Source organism: Chelonia mydas, chromosome 3, assembly GCF_015237465.2.
Source record: "Chelonia mydas isolate rCheMyd1 chromosome 3, rCheMyd1.pri.v2, whole genome shotgun sequence".
In the NCBI taxonomy this organism is placed as follows: domain Eukaryota; kingdom Metazoa; phylum Chordata; order Testudines; family Cheloniidae; genus Chelonia; species Chelonia mydas.
The window spans coordinates 6,479,735-6,498,394 of record NC_057851.1 but is presented as its reverse complement, the minus strand read 5'-3'; the positions used below and the strand labels follow the sequence as shown (position 1 = coordinate 6,498,394).

The window sequence follows — 18,660 nt, the reverse complement described above, 5'->3', positions numbered from 1 at the left end:
TATTAACAAATGCACAAATATCACTTTTCACAGCAGACTTAGTGCCCCATTGGCACCGTTACTTCTGTGCGGCTGCTGACAGCAGGCTCTGCCTTCAGAGCTGGGCAGCTGGAGAACGGCGGTACCTCTGAAGGTATTGCCACCAGCAGCAGCACAGAAGTGAAGAAGTAAGGGTGGCAATGCCATACCACGCCACCCTTCCTTCTACATAACATTTGACCTTTGCGCTGAGAGGGGCGGCTAAGGTAAACTTTGGGGTGATGACAGCCCTCCGCCCTGTCCCTGCCTGCATATCTGACTGTTAAATTATAAACTAGGGGTTTTTTGGCCGATCTCAGTGTTCTGATTAGTCTGCAATTTAATGCAGCTCTTCAGCTACTGAATAATCAAGCCCTCTAATGTTGCTTCAGTCCCAGAGTTGGCCTTGGGGAAAATGGTGCCCTGGGCAAACTTCTATTTTGGCGACCTTTCTTTGGAGGTGGAATGGGGTTGGGGGTGAAGCTAGTGTGGAGGGGCTCAGGCTGTCAGCTCTGCCTTTCATGGGAGCTGAAAGCTCACAACCCCCATGTAATAACCTTGCAATCCTTGAAGGTTGTGACCCCCAGTTCTAGAAGGGTGCTGCTGGGGATTCTATATTACATTTTCTAGCCCAGCTGGATCTTTGTTCTAGAAAATCCACCCTACCAGTTCTAGGTTAGATGATATAGCCCAGCTGCTCTATGTTCTAACTGGGATTTTCCAAAAGGGCTACATTAGGGGTTCTAGATTAGATGCTGTTGTACAGCTGCTGTGTTCTAGCTATGATGTTCTAGAAAGACTGCACTGTAGGTTCTAGATTAGATGCTTGCAGCCCCACCAGCCTGCGTGCAAGCTGGGATGTTCTAGAAGGGCTGCAGTGTGGTTTCTAGATGAGATGCTGTAGCCCCCAGAAGCCCGTGTGCTAGAGGGGATGTTCTAGAAGGCCTGCACTGTGGGTTCTAGTTTAGGTGCTTGCCACCCCATCAGCCTGAGTACTAGCGAGGATGTTCTGGAAGGCCCACACTGTGGGTTCTAGTTTAGATGTTTTCTGCCCCACCAGCTTGTGTTCTAGCGGGGTTATTCTGGAAGGCCTGCACTGTGGGTTGTCGATGAGATGCTGTAGCCCCCAGCTGCCTGCGTGGTAGCTGCGATGTTCTGGAAGGCCTGCACTGTGGGGTTCTAGATGAGATGCTGCAGCCCCCAGCGTGCTACTGGGGATGTTCTAGGTGGGCCACACCATGCTTCTCCAGCAGAGCGATCAGCCATAACTAGAACGGCTGGTTTGCCTGTGTAAGGAGCCCGAGTGGCAGTAGCTGCTATGCATGCGCCTTAAGCCCGGCGTTGCTTTGCCATAGTGTGTTGAGAGGGCATTGCCTTTTACGACGGCATGGTCGGAGATGGCATTGCTTTACGGCAGGAGCTGCTTGCCTCAGTCGTCTGGTGGGGTGGTCCAATGTAGCAGCACAAACAGTAACCCTCCACTTTTGCAACTAGTTGGGACACAAATACAGAGAATATTTTTTTCAAATTAAAAAACCTTTATTATTATAATCTGGTATATAAATAAGAGTTTTCTTTTGTTCCATGATGTTTTGAACAACAATCATCTAAACATGTTATTTTTTGGTCAAGAAGTGAACTATGCACACTTTTTGCACTTGTATTCTTTCTTCTCATCAGCCAGGTTTTCTTGATTGGTTCCTTCTGGAATGCAGGGCATATATGCCCACCTCTTGCAAGAATCACACTAGACCTTTGATAAGTAACCATTGAGAAAATGAAATCACAGAAGTTACACATACTTTGCATTCACTCATGCTATTCCTTCCACATGTCAGCATTACCTAAAATATGCCTATCAGCATGGTGAAAATGTTTACTGATGTGGAATTTTTACAAGAATCCTGATCCTTAGGCAGTTTATGGCATTTGTTTCTGATACCATCGTGCACTCCTCACTTTCCTTTTCACAACTGACAAGGTTGCAGTAGATGCAGTAGTGCTCCACGCTTTCTGAAAAATAAATATAGCAGTATGAAATGCTGATTATGTTACGACCAACACTGAAAATGCAAATCTTGATTTATTAATGTCAATATTTTAATCCAGTCACTGGTTTGAACATATTTTTTTTCTTTTTTGTCCGTCATATTTTCTCAAATTTTTACTTTACTGCAGCTGTATATAAAAATACCAATTTCATTTAACTGGTCTATCAATAGCAACCATTCACCCCATTCAAATATTTTGGTACGTAAAGACATTATTGATGCATAGTATCAGAGGGGTCGCCGTTTTAGTCTGGATCTGTAAAAGCGGCAGAGTCCTGTGGCACCTTAAAGACTAACAGATGTATTTGACCATAAGCTTGCATGCATGCATCCGACCAAGTGGGTATTCACCCACGAAAGCTTATGCTCCAATACGTATGTGAGTCTATAAGATGCCACAGGACTCTTTGCCACTTTTACTGATGCATAGTCACCTTTACAGAACCAAACCTGTGAGATATCCCACTTTAGCAGTATTAAGATAACTGTCTGTTACGTGACATAATTCCACTCTTCCTGTTATCTTCACATGTGCCTAATGGGTCCATAGTACATGGGAGAAAGTTATTACCTGACTCTTTCATTAGAGCAATTGCTATTTGTCTTCTAAACACAGTATTAGCCTCTTGTGTTGTTTCTACCGTACTGAGGTCTTTCTGCTGCAAATACGTTTCTCCAAACTAACAACACTTCTATTTAGGAAAAAACCCTCATAATTACCAGAGGTGAAAGGGGGCCGGTCCAGCATACCGGTAAGAACCAGCCCCTGGTACCGGCCTGTACACAGCTGACGCTCCAGTGCTGCTTTTTCAGTGCTTTAACATCCCTGCCCCCTTTAGCCCCCTGCCCTGCATCAGTGGTCCTGCCATAGGGTCCGGCAGCGCTATTGGATGCTACTGGCAGGGTCGCCGACAGTGGGGGAGCAAAAGGGGCAGCTGCCCTGCGTTCTGGTGATTTACAAGGGCCTGGTGCTCCTGGCCACTGCAGCAGCAGGTGTCAGGAAGGGATGGTTGGGGGAATCTGGCTCCCTAGCCCCGCACCTACCGCCGGAGACCCCACCCCTTCTGGGGGCACCGAGCCCAGCCCACACACCTTGGCAAGGACACCGGTGCAGTGCACACCGGTAATCTCTGGTATTTACTTTCACCCCAGATAATTACACATAAATAACAAATGATAATGGCAATTTGGTATTCAATACCTTTAAGACGAGTGGTCCGCAGTTGTAGCCATCACTTTGTCTGGTATGCTGAACAATTTTACTCTTCCAATCAGATGAGGATTTGCTAGTTAATTGTTTGATGAAGTATCAGAAATTTTTACAGTACATTAGCAGACTGCATAAATGAGCTCTTCTTTCCTTTTTTTTCCCCCCTCCGGTTTCTGGACATAGATACAAGTCCATTCTCTCTAAATTTAATTAATGATTGCAATGACTTATTGCTCATACACACACACACACACACACACACACTTGCTTTCATATTATTGTCTCACTCTTACACAATGTATCACCTGATTTGCTGTGCCCCATGTTGATAATAACACCTTCTCAATCATGCAACATGCTACTGTTTTGTGTCCACATTCTATGAAGTTGTTACCCAGAATCAAATCACACAAGTTCGCTCAAAGTCTGTTACTAAGCATATTCAGTACAAGTACATGCTGTTTCAATTTTTATTTGTAGCTACAGGAAGGTATTAGTCTCACTATTGTTACATTCCCTGAAAATTTTTTTCACAGTAACAGTTCATGTACACTGTAAAAGTAAGTATCTAATAAAACACCTCCAATTCCTCAGGTATGTTCTTTCAGATCTCATCTCATCACACAAGGGGTCAATTATTAACAATTCCTTTTTTTCCCCCAATCAAGGCTATCTATCTGTAAGTGTAAATATATGTACAAATTATATTGGTAATGTGATGATTTCAACAATTTTATAATGATTTATCAAAAATCATTCCATTAACATATTCTCATTTGTAATGTCTCACAACACACAAGAGAACAGAATATTGTGAAATCATTGATCAATTCATTACAGACCATATTCTTCCAAGTGACATTAACAACATAACTTCACAGTAGCATTTTATTTTTTACATTCACATTCCACTTTCCTTTGCGTGCACTGAACTCACTGAAAACCCGCAACACAGGAAATTATATCACTGCTACCCAGCTGTGTTACAAATCTCTTATATAATACCACATTTATTGCCCATAATCCAGAATTAAAATACAAAACATCTTATCGCAAGAACCCAATGACCTGGTGTGTGGTAAGGAAGCAATAATATATCGTTTTGAAGAATTTCACTCCGTATTCATTTTAAAATAAATTAGAAATGCAATTATAGTTTCCAGTGAAGCAAACCATGAAATGTAGATCAAGGGATCCTTAGTGTTACAAATCAGATATGTAAGAGAGTCATGTAAAAACAAAAAGATTTGTAATCAATGTGCTCTGTCTTACTTAACGTAAAAACTGACTAAGCTGTTTGCATACTTGTGTTTAACTAATGGACCCACTGAATTGTACAGCAAAACTAATGTGGCCCTCAATTAGTCAAGTATTGTATGTCTGATATGCACCTCCAAATACATTTCAGTAAATGTTTGGCAGCAGTAAATACACTGAAATATTGCAATTCTGATTGAAATGCAGCAACTGCTGATATTTCAAGGGTATTTGGACTTAAATATGTTGGACCACATATTCACGTGATTGTTTACTTATTGATACAATGTATACTTTCATGTACCATCACAGTAAGTAGCCTACCTCTCCATCTGCTTTCTAGACCACACAGCTCAAATATGCATCAATAACCTACAACACATGATGAAAGAAAAGGCACAATTTAAATATTATTTGATGAATCAGTCCTGTTACCATACATGTTTAGTGGTACTTAAATGTACCTCATCACTTATCCAGCTTCTTGGTTTCAGGCAATGAAATGAAGAGCCATACAATTTGATTTTTCTCATTTTGGTCTCCAGTCTCTCTGTGTGTTTGCCGGTCATTACAAATTTGACTAGAAAAAAAAAGTAACACACATTACATGCATGGTAATACAGTTTCCTTTTTCTTGGTTTTACTACTGTGAATGCCACCACTTTGTACATGAAAACCTTTAACATACTTCATAAATGGAAAGATGCTAAAGATCTGTTTAAGAAAGGTGCGGTACCCAATTACCTTTCAGAATCCATTGCTTGTCTTCCACCTCCTCCATAAGCATGTCATCAGAATTGTCCTCAGCATCACTTGTATCATTGCTTGAGACATCTTGCCCTATATACTCCTCTTCTTCCATTGCTGTGACCTCTATGTTTTTCACTGTGCTGTCATGAGACTTGTGAGATACAGTGCCATCCACTTTTCTAATCTCTTCTGAGGGTGTTTCTGGTTCAGTGTCACCAACTGCAATTTCAGTTCCGATGTTTTCCTCTGATGTGCTTTCAGCAGCTAATGTTGGTGGCTCTTTAAATGGTTGATGTGTGTGTGTGTGATGTGTGTAAAAGTGTGTGATGCTGTACATGGTTCCTAACAGTTTCCCTGATATGGTTTATAATTTCACTCTCTTACCTTCAACAGTCGTAATTTTGTACGGTCCCCGATAGGTAGGTTGCAGCATTCTTCCTTTTCTTGCTCTCTTTCTAGCATTCAGTAACAGAACACAGTCCCTAACATCAAATGTTATTTCCCCATATTTAGAAGTCTCTTTTAGCATAACGTCTTTGTTGATTTTCTTGTGCTTTAGAAATGTTACTTAGAGCCAGTACAATGTCAGCATCATGTCTCGATTTCATATTTATGCTGTACTCTTTGCAGAAATCTTCTCCGAATGTATTCATATCTGGGATCTTTGTAAACAAATGGAGAAGGGGTTGTATTTGTGAAATGAAGACACACTGAATGCCATGTGTACACGAAAGGTGCTGGTAATAACATACACTTAACGTGTAATTCTCTGAGACTTCTTCTGGAAACACTGGGTCATCACAAAACATTAGTCGAATGTATGCCAATGAGATGCCATACTAATGTATGCCAATGAGATGTCTCCTTTTCCCATCTTTCATGCAGATGAAGCTAGGAGAGTGGCCTCTATTCTCCATTCGGTATGCTAATGGACATGGCTCTGTTCCATCTTTCATGCAGATGAGGATAGGGGAGTTGCCTTAATCTTGTCACTCTTGTCATGAGGGGTCTAGGTGTGTTTCACACCGCCATTCACTGCTCTGTGCAAGTTTTTTCTCTGATCGGTTTTGGTTCAAGTGGGTGGGTGACCTTTCATGAGTCAGATAGGCTGGATACTGTGCCCTGGTTCCCCAAGAAGACTGAGCTGACTGGCATCACCTGTGACTGCAGAGGTGTTAACTGGGCATTGAGCATAAAATGATCTTTAACAATATGTTGTGACTACTTACATTAAAGAAATCCATTCCACCTTGGTTTAGGAGAGAGACCACTGATTGAATAATAATCTGGTGTTGCAGGTCCCCATAGTGCAATTATATTTGCTTCTCCATTGTCAGTGCAGCTTTTATTTTGGTGAGTTTTGCACACAGATGCAGAAATGTGGACTTGTGCATCCAAAAGTTCTGCAGCCACTGCTCAGAAGCCCAAGCCTTCATTGTTGCAGAAGATTTTTGCCCTTGGGAAGGATGTAAGATGACACAATATAATACACTTACTGAATATTTGTGAATCAGCTTCTACACACAAGCAATGACGTGAACATGGGACACTCAGGGCTGGATTCACAGGCAAGATAAATGCAGCAAAAGGCAATCCTCATTGCTGGATCAAATGCAAAGGAATTATTGAAAACAGGGAACAGTGTTGGAGGGCTCAGCTGGGTTCTGCCAGGCATGTGGGTCCTGAGGGAGCCTGGCCTGGGCAGGCTCTGCTCCTGCTCCAGCCTGGCTGATTGCACCACTCCCAAGGGGCAGGAGTTATCCTGCCCCAGGACCTGCCCTGGCTGCGCTGCAGGCTCAGCCTGGCAGACATGGTCACCTCCCATCAGGGCTGGCTATTGTGGATGGGGGTCAGGGGGTGGGAGAGTAGGTCTCTGTCGGCTCTGGGTGGGGGTGCTGGGCAGTGAGGAGGTGGGGAGATCTGTGTGATTTGGGGTGCTGGGAAGTGGGGAGGGTCTGCGCCGTTGTGGAGGTGCAGGGCACTGTGCAGTTGTGGAAGGGCTGTGGGGGGTGTTCAGCTAGGGGGGCATTGGGCAGTGAGAGGATCTGGGGGGGGGTTCTGGGCATAGTGGTCTGTGGGAGGGCACTGGGCATAGGGGTTTGTGGGGGTATCTGGGCAGCGCGGCACTAGGGGGTCAGAGTGATGGGGGCAGGGGAGTAGCATGGCGTAGGGGGTCAGAGGGATGGGGGCAGGGGAGTAGCATGGCGTAGGGGGTCAGAGGGATGGGGGCAGGGGAGCAGCATGGTGCGGCGTGGGCCTGCCCCCACGGGGACGAAGCACGATGGCAGCGCAGGGCCGGGCGGGCCCCTGTGCGTCTGGCAGCTCCCGGTTTGTAAACAGTGCCCTTGTACTGGGCTGGGTGGAGCCGGGCTGTCCCTGCCGTGCCCCATCTTCCCTTGCCCCCGGCCAGCCCCTCGCTCCCAGGACTCTGCCCTCCCGCCCCACATCCCCGCTGCCCCCGCAGGGGGCCACAAAAGGCCAACCCGGCCCTGCTGGGGGCGCAGGCTCTGGGACGGAGCTCGGGTTCAGGAGGGGGACAGGCTATGGGGGGCTCATCCCACGGGGTCACTGTCGCCCCCTACCGGGGGGGTTTGTCCCCGCACAGGGTCTGGCAGCACCTCCCCCGGGGCTTAACCCAGGCTCCCACCCCCGCTTTCTCCCCTCCAGCCCCTCTTCTGCACCCTGCTCAGAGCCTGCCCCGCCCCCTCCCCCCGCCGCTACGACTTGCCCCCGTTGATCCTTTACAACCCCCCCCGAAAGTGCCAGCAGCAGCCCCGTCCGCCTGGAAGTAAGGGCAGAGAGAGGGCAGCTGCGTCAGCGAAGGCCACTGCGCACGCTCCGTTCGGGTGAGCATGCGCAGTGCGCCCACAGGCGGAACTCGGGGGGCGCTTTACCCGGCGGGCGGTTGGTGGCCGCGAGGGGAGGCTCCAGCATGAAGCAGAAGAAGAAAGGTAACGGCGGCGCCCCTCCCCCCACGTCTCTTCCTCGGGCTTGGGGCGGCGGCGCGGGGCACACCCCTCCCCGGGCCTGGGGCTCGAGCGCCGAGGCTGTTGCGCGGGAGCTGGGCTGTTCCCGCCCCCGCAGCTCACGTGCCCGCTGGGGGCCCGAGGGGAGCCGCGCGCAGGATCGGGGCCACAGCGCGGCCCCGCCCGCCGGAGCGGATGGGGAGGAAGCCCCAGCCCCGGCGGGAGGGGGCGTCCGGGGCAGCCGCTGTAGCCCCGGCCTTTTCTGGACACGGGCCCTTCCCTCGCCGCGGCGCCTGTCGCCGGGGGTGCGAACAAACATCCCTGCGGGGCAGCCCCGCGCCGCTCTCCCCGGGCTGCCGGGGCGTTGGCCCGGCGGCGCTGCCGGGAGGCGGGCAGGGCGGGCGTCGCCGCGGCCCCTTGGGGCCGGAAGGGAGCGCCCAGGGCGACCCCCTCAGCTCGTCCCTGAATTAATCCCTGCTGGAACTAGAGCAGGGGCCGGGCAAACTTTTTGGCCCGAGGGCCGCATCGGGTGTCTGAAATTGTATGGCGGGCCGGGGGCCTCCCCAAACAGCCAGGCGTGGCCCGGCCCCTATCCAACCCCCCTGCTTCTTGCCCCCTGATGGGGGTCCCCCCCGACCCCTGCCCCATCCAATCCCCCCTGTTCCCTGATGCCCCCCCCCGACCCCTGCCCCATCCAATCCCCCCTGTTCCCTGATGGCCCCCCGGGACTCCTGCCCCATCCGACCCCCCCTGTTCCCTGATGGCCCCCCAGGACTCCTGCCCCATCTGACTGCCCCCGTCTCGGGACCCCTGCCCCATCCAACCACCCCTTTTCCCTGACTGCCCTCAGATCCTTCGCCCGAACTGTCCCCTGCCCCTAACTGCCCCCTGCCACCCCATTCACCCCCCCCCCCTTCCTGACTGCCCCTCTGGGATCCCTGCCCCATCCACCCCCCGAACTCCCCTGCCCTCGATCCAACCCTCCCCACTCCCTGCCCCCTTACCATGCTGCCTGGAGCACCGGTGGTTGGCAGCGCGGCTGCACCAGGACAGGCAGCTGCGCTGCGCCGGGCAGCACAGAGCACCGGGTCAGGCCGGGCTCTGCAGCTGCGCTGCCCAGAGTATTGTGCCACGTGGGGGAGGGCGGACAGCCTCCCGGGCCAGGCAGGATGGTCTTGCGGGCCGTAGTTTGCCCACCTCTGAACTAGAGCATCTCATAAAAAAAAAAAAAAAAAGTCTTGATTAAAATTTTTCCAGTGATGGAGAATCCAGTCCAGCCCTTGGGAAGTTGTTCCAGGGGTTAATTACCTTCTCTGTTGAAAATTTGTGCCTTAGTTCTAGTCTGAATTTGTCTAGATTCAACTTCCAGCGTTATATTTTCAACTTCTTGTCTTTTCTGGCATTAGTGCAAGTGGCGCAACAATGAGAGGTCATCCGAAGTGGAGATGGAGTTTGTGTTTTACACATAAAACAAAACATCTTATGACAGTTGTTTCCCTCGATAAGCGAGTGATGTATATCAGGAATCATGTGCATTGACATAGCTCTGTGGGGTCAGCAGCCTAAGGCTGGAATTATAGGAAGTGTTAGCTTGAATTAGTAGTTTGCACAAATGATTAGCATATGTCATATGTATGTGTGGTTTTTTTGCCTGAACATACTTCATTTTTATTTCAGGAGACCTCAGCCATGCAGAGCTGATGATGATGACAATAGCTGATGTCATTAAACAGCTGATTGAGGCTCATGAGCAGGGAAGAGATGTGAATCTAAATAAGTAAGTAGTGCCAGCCAGTAACTTATCTCTATGCTTCCCAGGGCAGGTACCCAGCCTGGAGGAATAATTGTCTATTCAGACATTTTTGTACTTACTTTTCACATCCCAACTGAATTTCTTTCACAAATACAAATCTTATATAATTGCATTTGTGTGCTGACTTTAAAATATACCCATTTATTTCATTCGGAGCTTTTATACCATGGCATGAGTCATACTAATGAAAAAGAATAAACATGTCTCTTATTTTTTACATTGTAAGTCTGTCCAACCTGTTAGTCCCACAGAGGCAATACAGAACAGGAGTACTTGTGGCACCTTGAGGCAATACAGGGTACGTCTACACAGCAAAAAACAAAACAAACCCTCCACTGACTCGGGCTTGCATTGTGGGGCTAAAAATATCAGTGTAGATCATAGAATCTTGGGACTGGAAGTGACCTTGAGAGGTCATCTAGTGCAGTCTCCTTCACTCATGGCAGAACTAAGTATTATCTAGACCATCCCTGACAGGTGTTTACCTATCCTGCTCTTAAAAGTCTCCAATGATGGAGATTCTACAACCTCTGTAGGCAATTTATTCCAGTGCTTAACCACCCTGACAGGAAGTTTTTCCTAATGTCCAACCTTGCTGCAAGTTAAGCCCATTGCTTCTTGTCCAGTCCTCAGAGGTTAAGGAGAATAAGTTTTCTCTTTCTTCCTTGTAACAGTCTTTTATGTACTTGAAAACTGTTATCATGTCCCCTCTTGTCTTTTCTTCTCCAGACTAAACAAACCCAATTTTTTTCAATTTTCCCTTATAGGCCATGTTTTCTAGACCTTTAATCATTTTTGTTGCTCTTCTCTGGACTTTCTCCAATTTGTCAACATCTTTCCTGAAATGTGGCACCCAGAACTGGACAAAATACTCTCCTTGAGGCCTAATCAGAGAGTAGAGCGGAAGAAGTACTTCTTACGTCTTGATTACAACAGTCATGCTAATACATCCCAGAATGATGTTTGCTTTTTTACAACACTCATATTTAGCTTGTGATCCACTATGATCCACTGAGAGCAAATTAGTGTTTGGGCTTGGGCTAGAGCCCAGGCCCTGAGACCCACCCCTTTTGCTGGGCTCCTGAATGTCTACACTGCTATTTTTAGCCCCACAGCCCAAGCTCAAGTCATTTGACCTGTGCTCTGAGACTTCCTGCCATGGGTCTTTTGTTTGCTGTGTAGATGTACCCGGAGTCAAGTGATAGTGATCTGGATTAAATTCAGGCTCCCATGTAGTGAAAAGAATTGTTAACTAAAACAGTATTATTCTCTGTTACCTTTGTAAACTCAGAATAACTGTATTAAGACTGAGAACAGGATTTGGCCCCAGGTTCCTATTGCAGTGCTTTGGTCTTCTCTTCAAAGACCTTTTCCTGGGCACAAGTTGGAAAGAGACCTAGCAGGAATCTGGGTTTGCAGGGTAGCAATTAGAGAAAAATCTCATAAACTGAACTAATTTGCTCTCAGTGACTGAGAAACAATAAACTTTGAGCCTTCTAGTGCTATTTTCAGAACTTTTTTGAGTAAAACCACGCTTTAATTAAAAAAAAAAAAAGGCCAAGAAATAGCAAAAATACAAAATCTTACAATTACAGTTGCCTCGGGTCATGGGTTATTTTTTTATGCTTTAATAAAACCAAGTTAGCTATCACATATAGCTAGCATCAGCTTTTAAATTAGGTTCTTTTAATGTGTGTCTCATTAAGTAGTGTACGTTAGTCTGAACTGTAGACAGTAACATAGCACTTACTGGATTGAGTTGTAGGTAGGTGCTGGGATATCACAGCAATGGGCGTAAGAACTTGAATAGAATAAAATAATTTGAAATCCTTCCATTTTAGGGTGAAAACCAAGACGTCTGCTAAGTATGGGCTTTCCGCACAGCCTCGTTTGGTTGACATCATCGCTGCTGTACCACCTCAGTATCGCAAGGTGCTGGTACCCAAGTTGAAGGCAAAACCTATCCGAACTGCTAGTGGGGTGAGCACTATATATAAATGACCCTTTCAGTGACAGACCAGGATTAATTGTTGTCAAATACTGTAAAGATGTTGAAAGTCCAGAAGCTTTAATGAAGTACTAGATATGTGGTCAACTTCCCAGATTGTCTACTGCAGTGGTTTTCAAACTTTTTTTCTGGGGACCCAGTTGAAGAAAATGGATGCCCACAACCCAACGGAGCTGGGGATGGGGGGTTTGAGGTGTGGGAGGGGCTCAGGGCTGGGGTAGGGGATTGGGGCGTGGACTTGTCTCCGGCGGCTCCCGGTCATCCGCGCAGCCAGGGTGCAGCGGTCCGGTCAGCGGCCGGTCCGGCTCCTAGTTGGAGGCACACAAGTTTTGGCTCCATGCGGCTCTCACCCACAGGCACTGCCACCCAGCTCCTATTGGCTGGTTCCTGACCAATTGGAGTGCAGAGCCAGTGCTTGGGGCGAGCACAGCTTGTGGAGTCCTGTGGCCCCCCTGACTAGAAGGTGGACCAGCTGCTGGCCACTTCTGGAGTGCAGCACGGTGTCAAACAGGTAGGCACTAGCCTGCCTTAGCTGGGCAGCACCGCTGACGGGGACTTCTGACGTCACAGTCAGCAGTGCTGACCAGAGCAGCTAGGGTCCCTGGGTGCTGAGCAAGGCGATCCAGTGCCTTACAAACCCGAACTTTGAAAAACACTGGTCTACAGCATCATAGTAATGGCAAGGGAATATGGTTTTCAAAGTATCTCATGAAGGCGAAAAGAAGAGGGCTGGTGCAGTGACTTCCATTTGTTAACTAGATTAGTATGTCTCACTCCCACAGGTTAATCTGGAAACAAGACCCACTTAAAATTTAGTACTGTTGCAGCTGGCTGGTTCAGCAAATGGTCCAGTAACAAGATTTTAATCCTTCACCCACAATTTCCTTAAAAGATAATTAAGGCTGAAAAGTATTAACACTTAACTACAGCTAGCATCCAATAGGATATTTTAAATCTTCCTGTCATACCACACACACTCTCCCTGCCCTTCCCTGCCTCCTTCCCCAGTTTTAAAAAAATCTGGAAATGTACAGTTATCAAGGTAATTCCATGTTGCCATATAATAATTGACAAGTATCTCTGAAAATCAGGTCCTGGGTGTCTCAAGTTGTGCACTCAAAACTAGTGGACGCTTGAAAAATTGCATCTTAATGTCTCCAGATCTCATATTCTCGATTTGTTAAAAGGGAGATTAATACCCCAAATGGTGTTGTGAGGCTCAATTTTTGTTTGAGAAACTGTAGGAGATCATGGGAGAAAAAGATGCACAGAATTACTTTCTGTGACTGATGAGGATTAATTTATTTTTCCTTTTTTTTTGTCTGTTTCCTGTTTTTTCTCCTTCCAGTGCCTGTCTTCCAAAGTCTTTCCCCAATGCCTATTGTCATTCTCCCAGCCTCATATTCTCCTGAAAGTGTACCAAACTGTCCCAATCAGGATTTTAATGTCACCTTGAGTCTCTTGGCAGTGTGCTTGTGGTACCAAACCTGAGATGGGTCATCTGCTTGTAAATGTGGTCTTGTGTGCCATGAACATGTTCTGCTGCTATGTCCCTCTGGACTGTAGAAACCCCTTTTAGTAATGGCAGTGCTAGTTTACTGTTGCATTTGGTGGTGGTCAACTCTGTCACTGCCACTACTGTTTTTTCATTCAAGAGTTAATGCACGAGAGTGTTAAGGGTAAGGCTCAGGTGGAAAAATTTAAAATAGTCCCTCACATATGTACCTGTTTGTATAATTCCAGGGTATACTTTTTATCTTTCATAATTTCAGAAATAACTGATTACAATTTTCTTCTTTTGTGACTCTCCTTATTACAGATTGCTGTTGTGGCTGTGATGTGCAAACCACACAGGTGTCCACACATTAACTTTACAGGAAACATATGTGTGTAAGTATGACTGTTCAGGTGAACCAAAAGAGAAATGTGTTTTCAGTATGTCTGAAATAAGTCTGGCCATGTGCAGTAGCATACTGTCACTGTTGCCGTTTTGGGGTTCTACAGACTTGGATTACCTCTGAAGGTCCACAGGCCACCTTTTTTTCTGCATGAGTGAAAACTTGTAGCAAGCTGAATCAAAATCCAGACTGCTGATGTCTGTGTGTTATGCAGAAACAGGGACTCTATTTGATAGTTCTTTCTCTTCAAAGAAAACATGCTTTTCCTTCAATGGATCAAACCCTGCTTGTGTTAGTGGAAATACTTAAGTGACTACAAACAGCTAGATTTGGCCACTTGTTAATAGTGAAATACAAATTATGTTATTTTAGATGTTTGTTCGTGTTGATTTACAAAAAAGCTAAAAAGGTTCCACAGCCATTCACACAGCTTAAAAATGCATCCTTAGTGCAATAATTTATGGTAATCTACCATGAATCCCCCACCGTTTGAACAATTCCTCATACCTGCTGTTACAATTCTCCCTCCCTTTCAAATGCCTGGGGAAACAGATGAGTCTTGTGACATACCCTGAAGGTCTGTGTCTACTCTACTCAAATTGAACTGTTTCAGACCAAGTGAGTTAAAATATTTGTCACAGTTGAAAAGTACTTACAGAGACTTAAGTAACATATTCTTGACCAGCCTGTAAACAAACTTTGAGACACAAACTCCCATGAATACAATGGAGAGAGGCAAGAAAAAATTACAGGGCTTTGAAAATTTAAAAATGACTTTTAAAAAGTTTTGGGAAATAAAATATTTAAAACTTTGCAAAAGTGCAAACTTATAATGAAAAATGCCGCTTAGCTACCTCATCCCCTGCTTTCTCAAGTATTTCTGTTGTCAGCATGACATCCCCAACCCACTGCTTGCAGGGATGTCATGTCCATCGGCTCTTCCAAGCTGAGCGGAAATGAACATTACAGAAATTCAAAAGAAGCAAAAAAATGAGGTGTTCCTACTGTGTTTCTATTCTGAAAATTGGCTATTTGATAATAGTTCCTTCTCAGATAACATTTCTGCTCTGAGTGTTCAGCATCATATCTGCTGGCTTCAGTAACTAAAATAAAATTTTAGTAGTTTTCAGTGCCAACATGCTAGGAGAGTCTGTTCTGAAGCTGAAGTCTGTTTTTCCTCCTTGTGCATCATCAGTTCTATTTGGAAAAGGAGTACTTGTGGCACCTTAGAGACTAACCAATTTATTTGAGCATAAGCTCTCGTGAGCTGTAAGGTGCCACAAGTACTCCTTTTCTTTTTACGAATACAGACTAACGCGGCTGCTACTCTGAAAACAGTTCTATTTGAGACATTTCAGTCAATTACATCTGTGCAAATACGTTGAATTGTGTTGCTCCAATTTAAACAAGGATATTAATTTGGCCTGCAGACTCTTCATTACTGGTGGTGGTGCATGAGAAGGAATGGTCCAGGCTGAGTTTGCCATGCAAACCGTGGGGAAAAGTAATTGATAGGGAATTTGAAAGTGCGTTTGATTTGATAGGGAATCATTGAGAGACAAACCTGGAACCTGATGATGGCATTTTTGCTCGCTATTCAGAGACCTGCACTTTAAGTAATAACATGCTGAGTGCTCCGTTAGTTTGGTTATTGAGAGTGCTCAGTCTGTACTATTGAACTACTGAAACTCAGGGAATTCTCACACTTCCTGTGCCAGGTCATCTTTGAACATTGAATGAAGTGTACATTAGCCATTAAACTTTGTAACTCTGAGAATTAAACTGAAGATGTTTCAGAGCGAACAGAAACAGATTCCTTTTAGTTGCTTTCTGTGGGAAGCAATTCATTTCCCATTTCTCTCCTGAGCAGCAGTGATGCTGTGGTATCTGCCAGTTGCTTTCTCTGCTTTCTCTCATCTTGCATGCATGTAATTAACATTTGTTTAACGTACGTCGTCAGGGCCAGTAATAGTAATTTATCATATATTGCTGTACAATTGTCCAGCCTGCATGTTACTTTACTCTGTAGTTTGCTAAACAATATGTCCCTGAATTCAAGCAACTACATAGAAATATGGTTTCCCACTATCAATATGTAAATCCCTAAAGGTATCTGGAAATGAAATGCAGATCTTGAGTTATCTTTAATTTGTAACTGAAGACCCTATCTATTTTTTATATATATTGACAACCTAAATGCTTCAGATACATTGAACTAGAGGAGTCATTTTCTCGATAGTGGGACGGCTAATTTAATTATGACATTTGGAAAATGTTTGTGCTGCTTATACACATTTAGAATTACTTATAGTATCGCTTTGTTTTCATTTTAATAATCTTTCTGTGATACTAGTCCAAATCCCTAGAGCTGGTTCCCTAGCTGAATAAAGTGGAGATGGGGTTTATCTGAAATTATTTCAGGCTTTTGGAAGGTATTTGCAGTACATGGTTTTTGTATAATTTATTAAAAAATTATTTTAGGTAGACACAATTATTTGACGGATCAACATTTCTCATATATACGTTTGTTATTCTGTTCCCCTTTGGATGCTTTAAGTAAAATATCTGTTGTGCAGTACTGGTGATCTTCTTTTTTACATGTAATTTTTTTTTTTTTTTTTTACTGCTATGGTACAGCACTTGTATAGTGCTACCTGCCCTCAATTCCTATGAATGTCAGTAGAAGTTGAGGGTCCTTATTACCATGCTAAATCATGTCTTTAAACTATGCTTTGTAGTGCACAAATGCAGAGATTTCTGTCTCAGATAAATCAAGAGACTCTTTGTTTTGTGTTTGTCATTGGTACAGGTTTGTGTATGACTCCTCATTCTCTTTTAATACTTGCAGATACTGCCCTGGTGGGCCCGATTCTGATTTTGAATATTCAACGCAGTCTTACACTGGCTATGAGGTACTACCTTTGAGGGTCATGTTGCAATGTCACATTTTGTCTGAGAAATTGGGACAGGGTCCTTTTCATCTCTAGTCTCAGCTCTTTAGAAAATCAGTCCTTATTGCAATAATGAAAAAGGAGAGAGCGGGGAGAAAAAAGAAACAACCGAGTAGTGAAACTAAAACAGTTAAACTGCTAGGGCTGGAAATCCCTTTGAATTAGTTTTTAATAGTTCTTCTCTCTCCCGACTATTTTGTTACCTTTTTTCCCCCTTAGGCTTGAAAAATTTTTCTTTTCCTACCAATTTTATCCTTTTCATGTTGGCAAAGATAAGTTTCCTTTATTTTCCTGTTTCAGATGGCTTTAAACTTAAAGGGACACTGGCAGGTTCCAAGTATGATCTTTCCAAAAGTAGTTGTTCTTCATAAATATTGCCTGAGGAAATGGCCCAGTGGAAACTTGAATGCTGTAAAGCCTGTCTCGTAACTCACTTTAACAAAGAGTGGGATCTTGAGGTTTTCAAATCTGTAAATAAAATACTTCAAAAGTGACTCTTTTTCTTATCTTTCTTGATTTAGTGTCCCATGCCAAACCCCAGAGTAGCACATTTTGAGATTACGTATGTATCTGCAGTAGAATCTCACTAATCCTACGTATTTTATAGTGCAGAAAAAGCTTTCTTGCTATCCAGCAAAAGCTTAATAGCAGATGCTGTAGTGAGACTAAATTATTTAAACATTTTTTTAAAAGTATGCTTCATTCCATCTATTAGTATATTATGAAGTGTCAAAAAATAATTGAAGCTAAGTAATAATTGTCAAAGTAAACGAAGTAAGTAGACTTAGATGCAGGGTCCTTTTATCTTTAATATTTTGGTTCACTTTGCTATTATCCAATATTCAGTGATTGGCAATGGGGCTCCCATTCATTAGTGCAAATTAGGAAGTGTGTATGTACAGTAGAACTTCCCTAATTCACACTGATTTGCAGACTGACACATGTGCCTGTGTGTGTATACACGCATTCGTTTAGTATTAAGTGTCTTTGGCACTTTGCGAGATATAAAGAGACAGTCCCTGATGCACTAGGAAATTCAAAGGAGAGCATAACTTGTCTAAAATAATTAGTAATAGTTCACAATGTTGGCATCATGGAAATCAGTTCTTAGGGATTTGATGAAAAGAGGGTGGTGGATTACAAACTGACATTGGGAAGTCATTCCATGCACAGGCAGCATCATGAAGGAGAAAAAGCAGTGAGATGAGGGTAGGAGAAAAAATTGAATAAAGCATCAAGACGACGCATCTTGAGACAATAGTTTTGTAATCATAATTTGCAGAGGTACAAAATAAATCCATTTTGTTGCCCCCTCCCCCTCCCGCAAACTTGTGGTGGTCAAGTAAAAATGGTGTAAAAAAAGATTGAAATGACCTATTTCCATTGCATTACAACATCAGGGCAAAACACAAATTTGATTTTACATTGGTTAACATTCAGTAAACTACAACCAGATAGACACTGGAGTCATAATGGAATCAAGATCTTAATAATTACATGTTTGTGAAAATGGAGTGTCCAACCAGTGGCTAAAGATTCACACGTCTTGTTCTTTTCCAGTATGTTGTCAAGAAATAAGGTTTAATAATGAATCCTTTTTTCTCCTAGCCAACATCAATGAGGGCCATTCGTGCCAGATATGATCCTTATCTCCAGACAAGACATCGAATCGAGCAGGTAAATATTTTCAATGAAGGGAACATGTATTGTTTGAAAATAGTTGCAATAATTCTGTTAG

At 44.5% G+C, this 18,660-nt stretch overlaps 1 protein-coding gene and 1 long non-coding RNA gene across 4 annotated transcripts in view; one reads left to right on the top strand and one right to left on the bottom strand.

Moving 5' to 3' along the window:
- Nucleotides 1-3,519: 3,519 nt before the first annotated feature.
- On the bottom strand, nucleotides 3,520-9,626 carry LOC114021120. 2 transcript variants are annotated; one of them, XR_006289290.1, is made up of 4 exons: nucleotides 9,257-9,626; nucleotides 5,281-6,742; nucleotides 5,001-5,116; nucleotides 3,520-4,908 (listed from the first exon to the last, which is right to left on the bottom strand). It is a non-coding gene; the product is annotated as an uncharacterized LOC114021120 (long non-coding RNA). The 2 variants fall into 2 exon arrangements; XR_006289291.1 differs by having other exon boundaries at nucleotides 3,520-5,116; nucleotides 6,516-6,742.
- The window catches only part of ELP3 (elongator acetyltransferase complex subunit 3), a 134,970-nt gene continuing 123,958 nt past the window's right edge, over nucleotides 7,649-18,660 (top strand). Inside the window, exons 1-6 of one of the 2 annotated variants that reach the window (XM_037893829.2) lie at nucleotides 7,649-8,237; nucleotides 9,930-10,029; nucleotides 11,907-12,045; nucleotides 13,893-13,963; nucleotides 16,820-16,883; nucleotides 18,531-18,599. In XM_037893829.2, the coding sequence (XP_037749757.1) occupies nucleotides 8,219-8,237; nucleotides 9,930-10,029; nucleotides 11,907-12,045; nucleotides 13,893-13,963; nucleotides 16,820-16,883; nucleotides 18,531-18,599 (462 nt within the window). In that variant the 5' untranslated portion in view covers nucleotides 7,649-8,218. Of the gene's footprint in view, nucleotides 8,238-9,929; nucleotides 10,030-11,906; nucleotides 12,046-13,892; nucleotides 13,964-16,819; nucleotides 16,884-18,530; nucleotides 18,600-18,660 lie in introns of those variants that run through there. The other variant, XM_037893831.2, reaches the window with a different exon arrangement.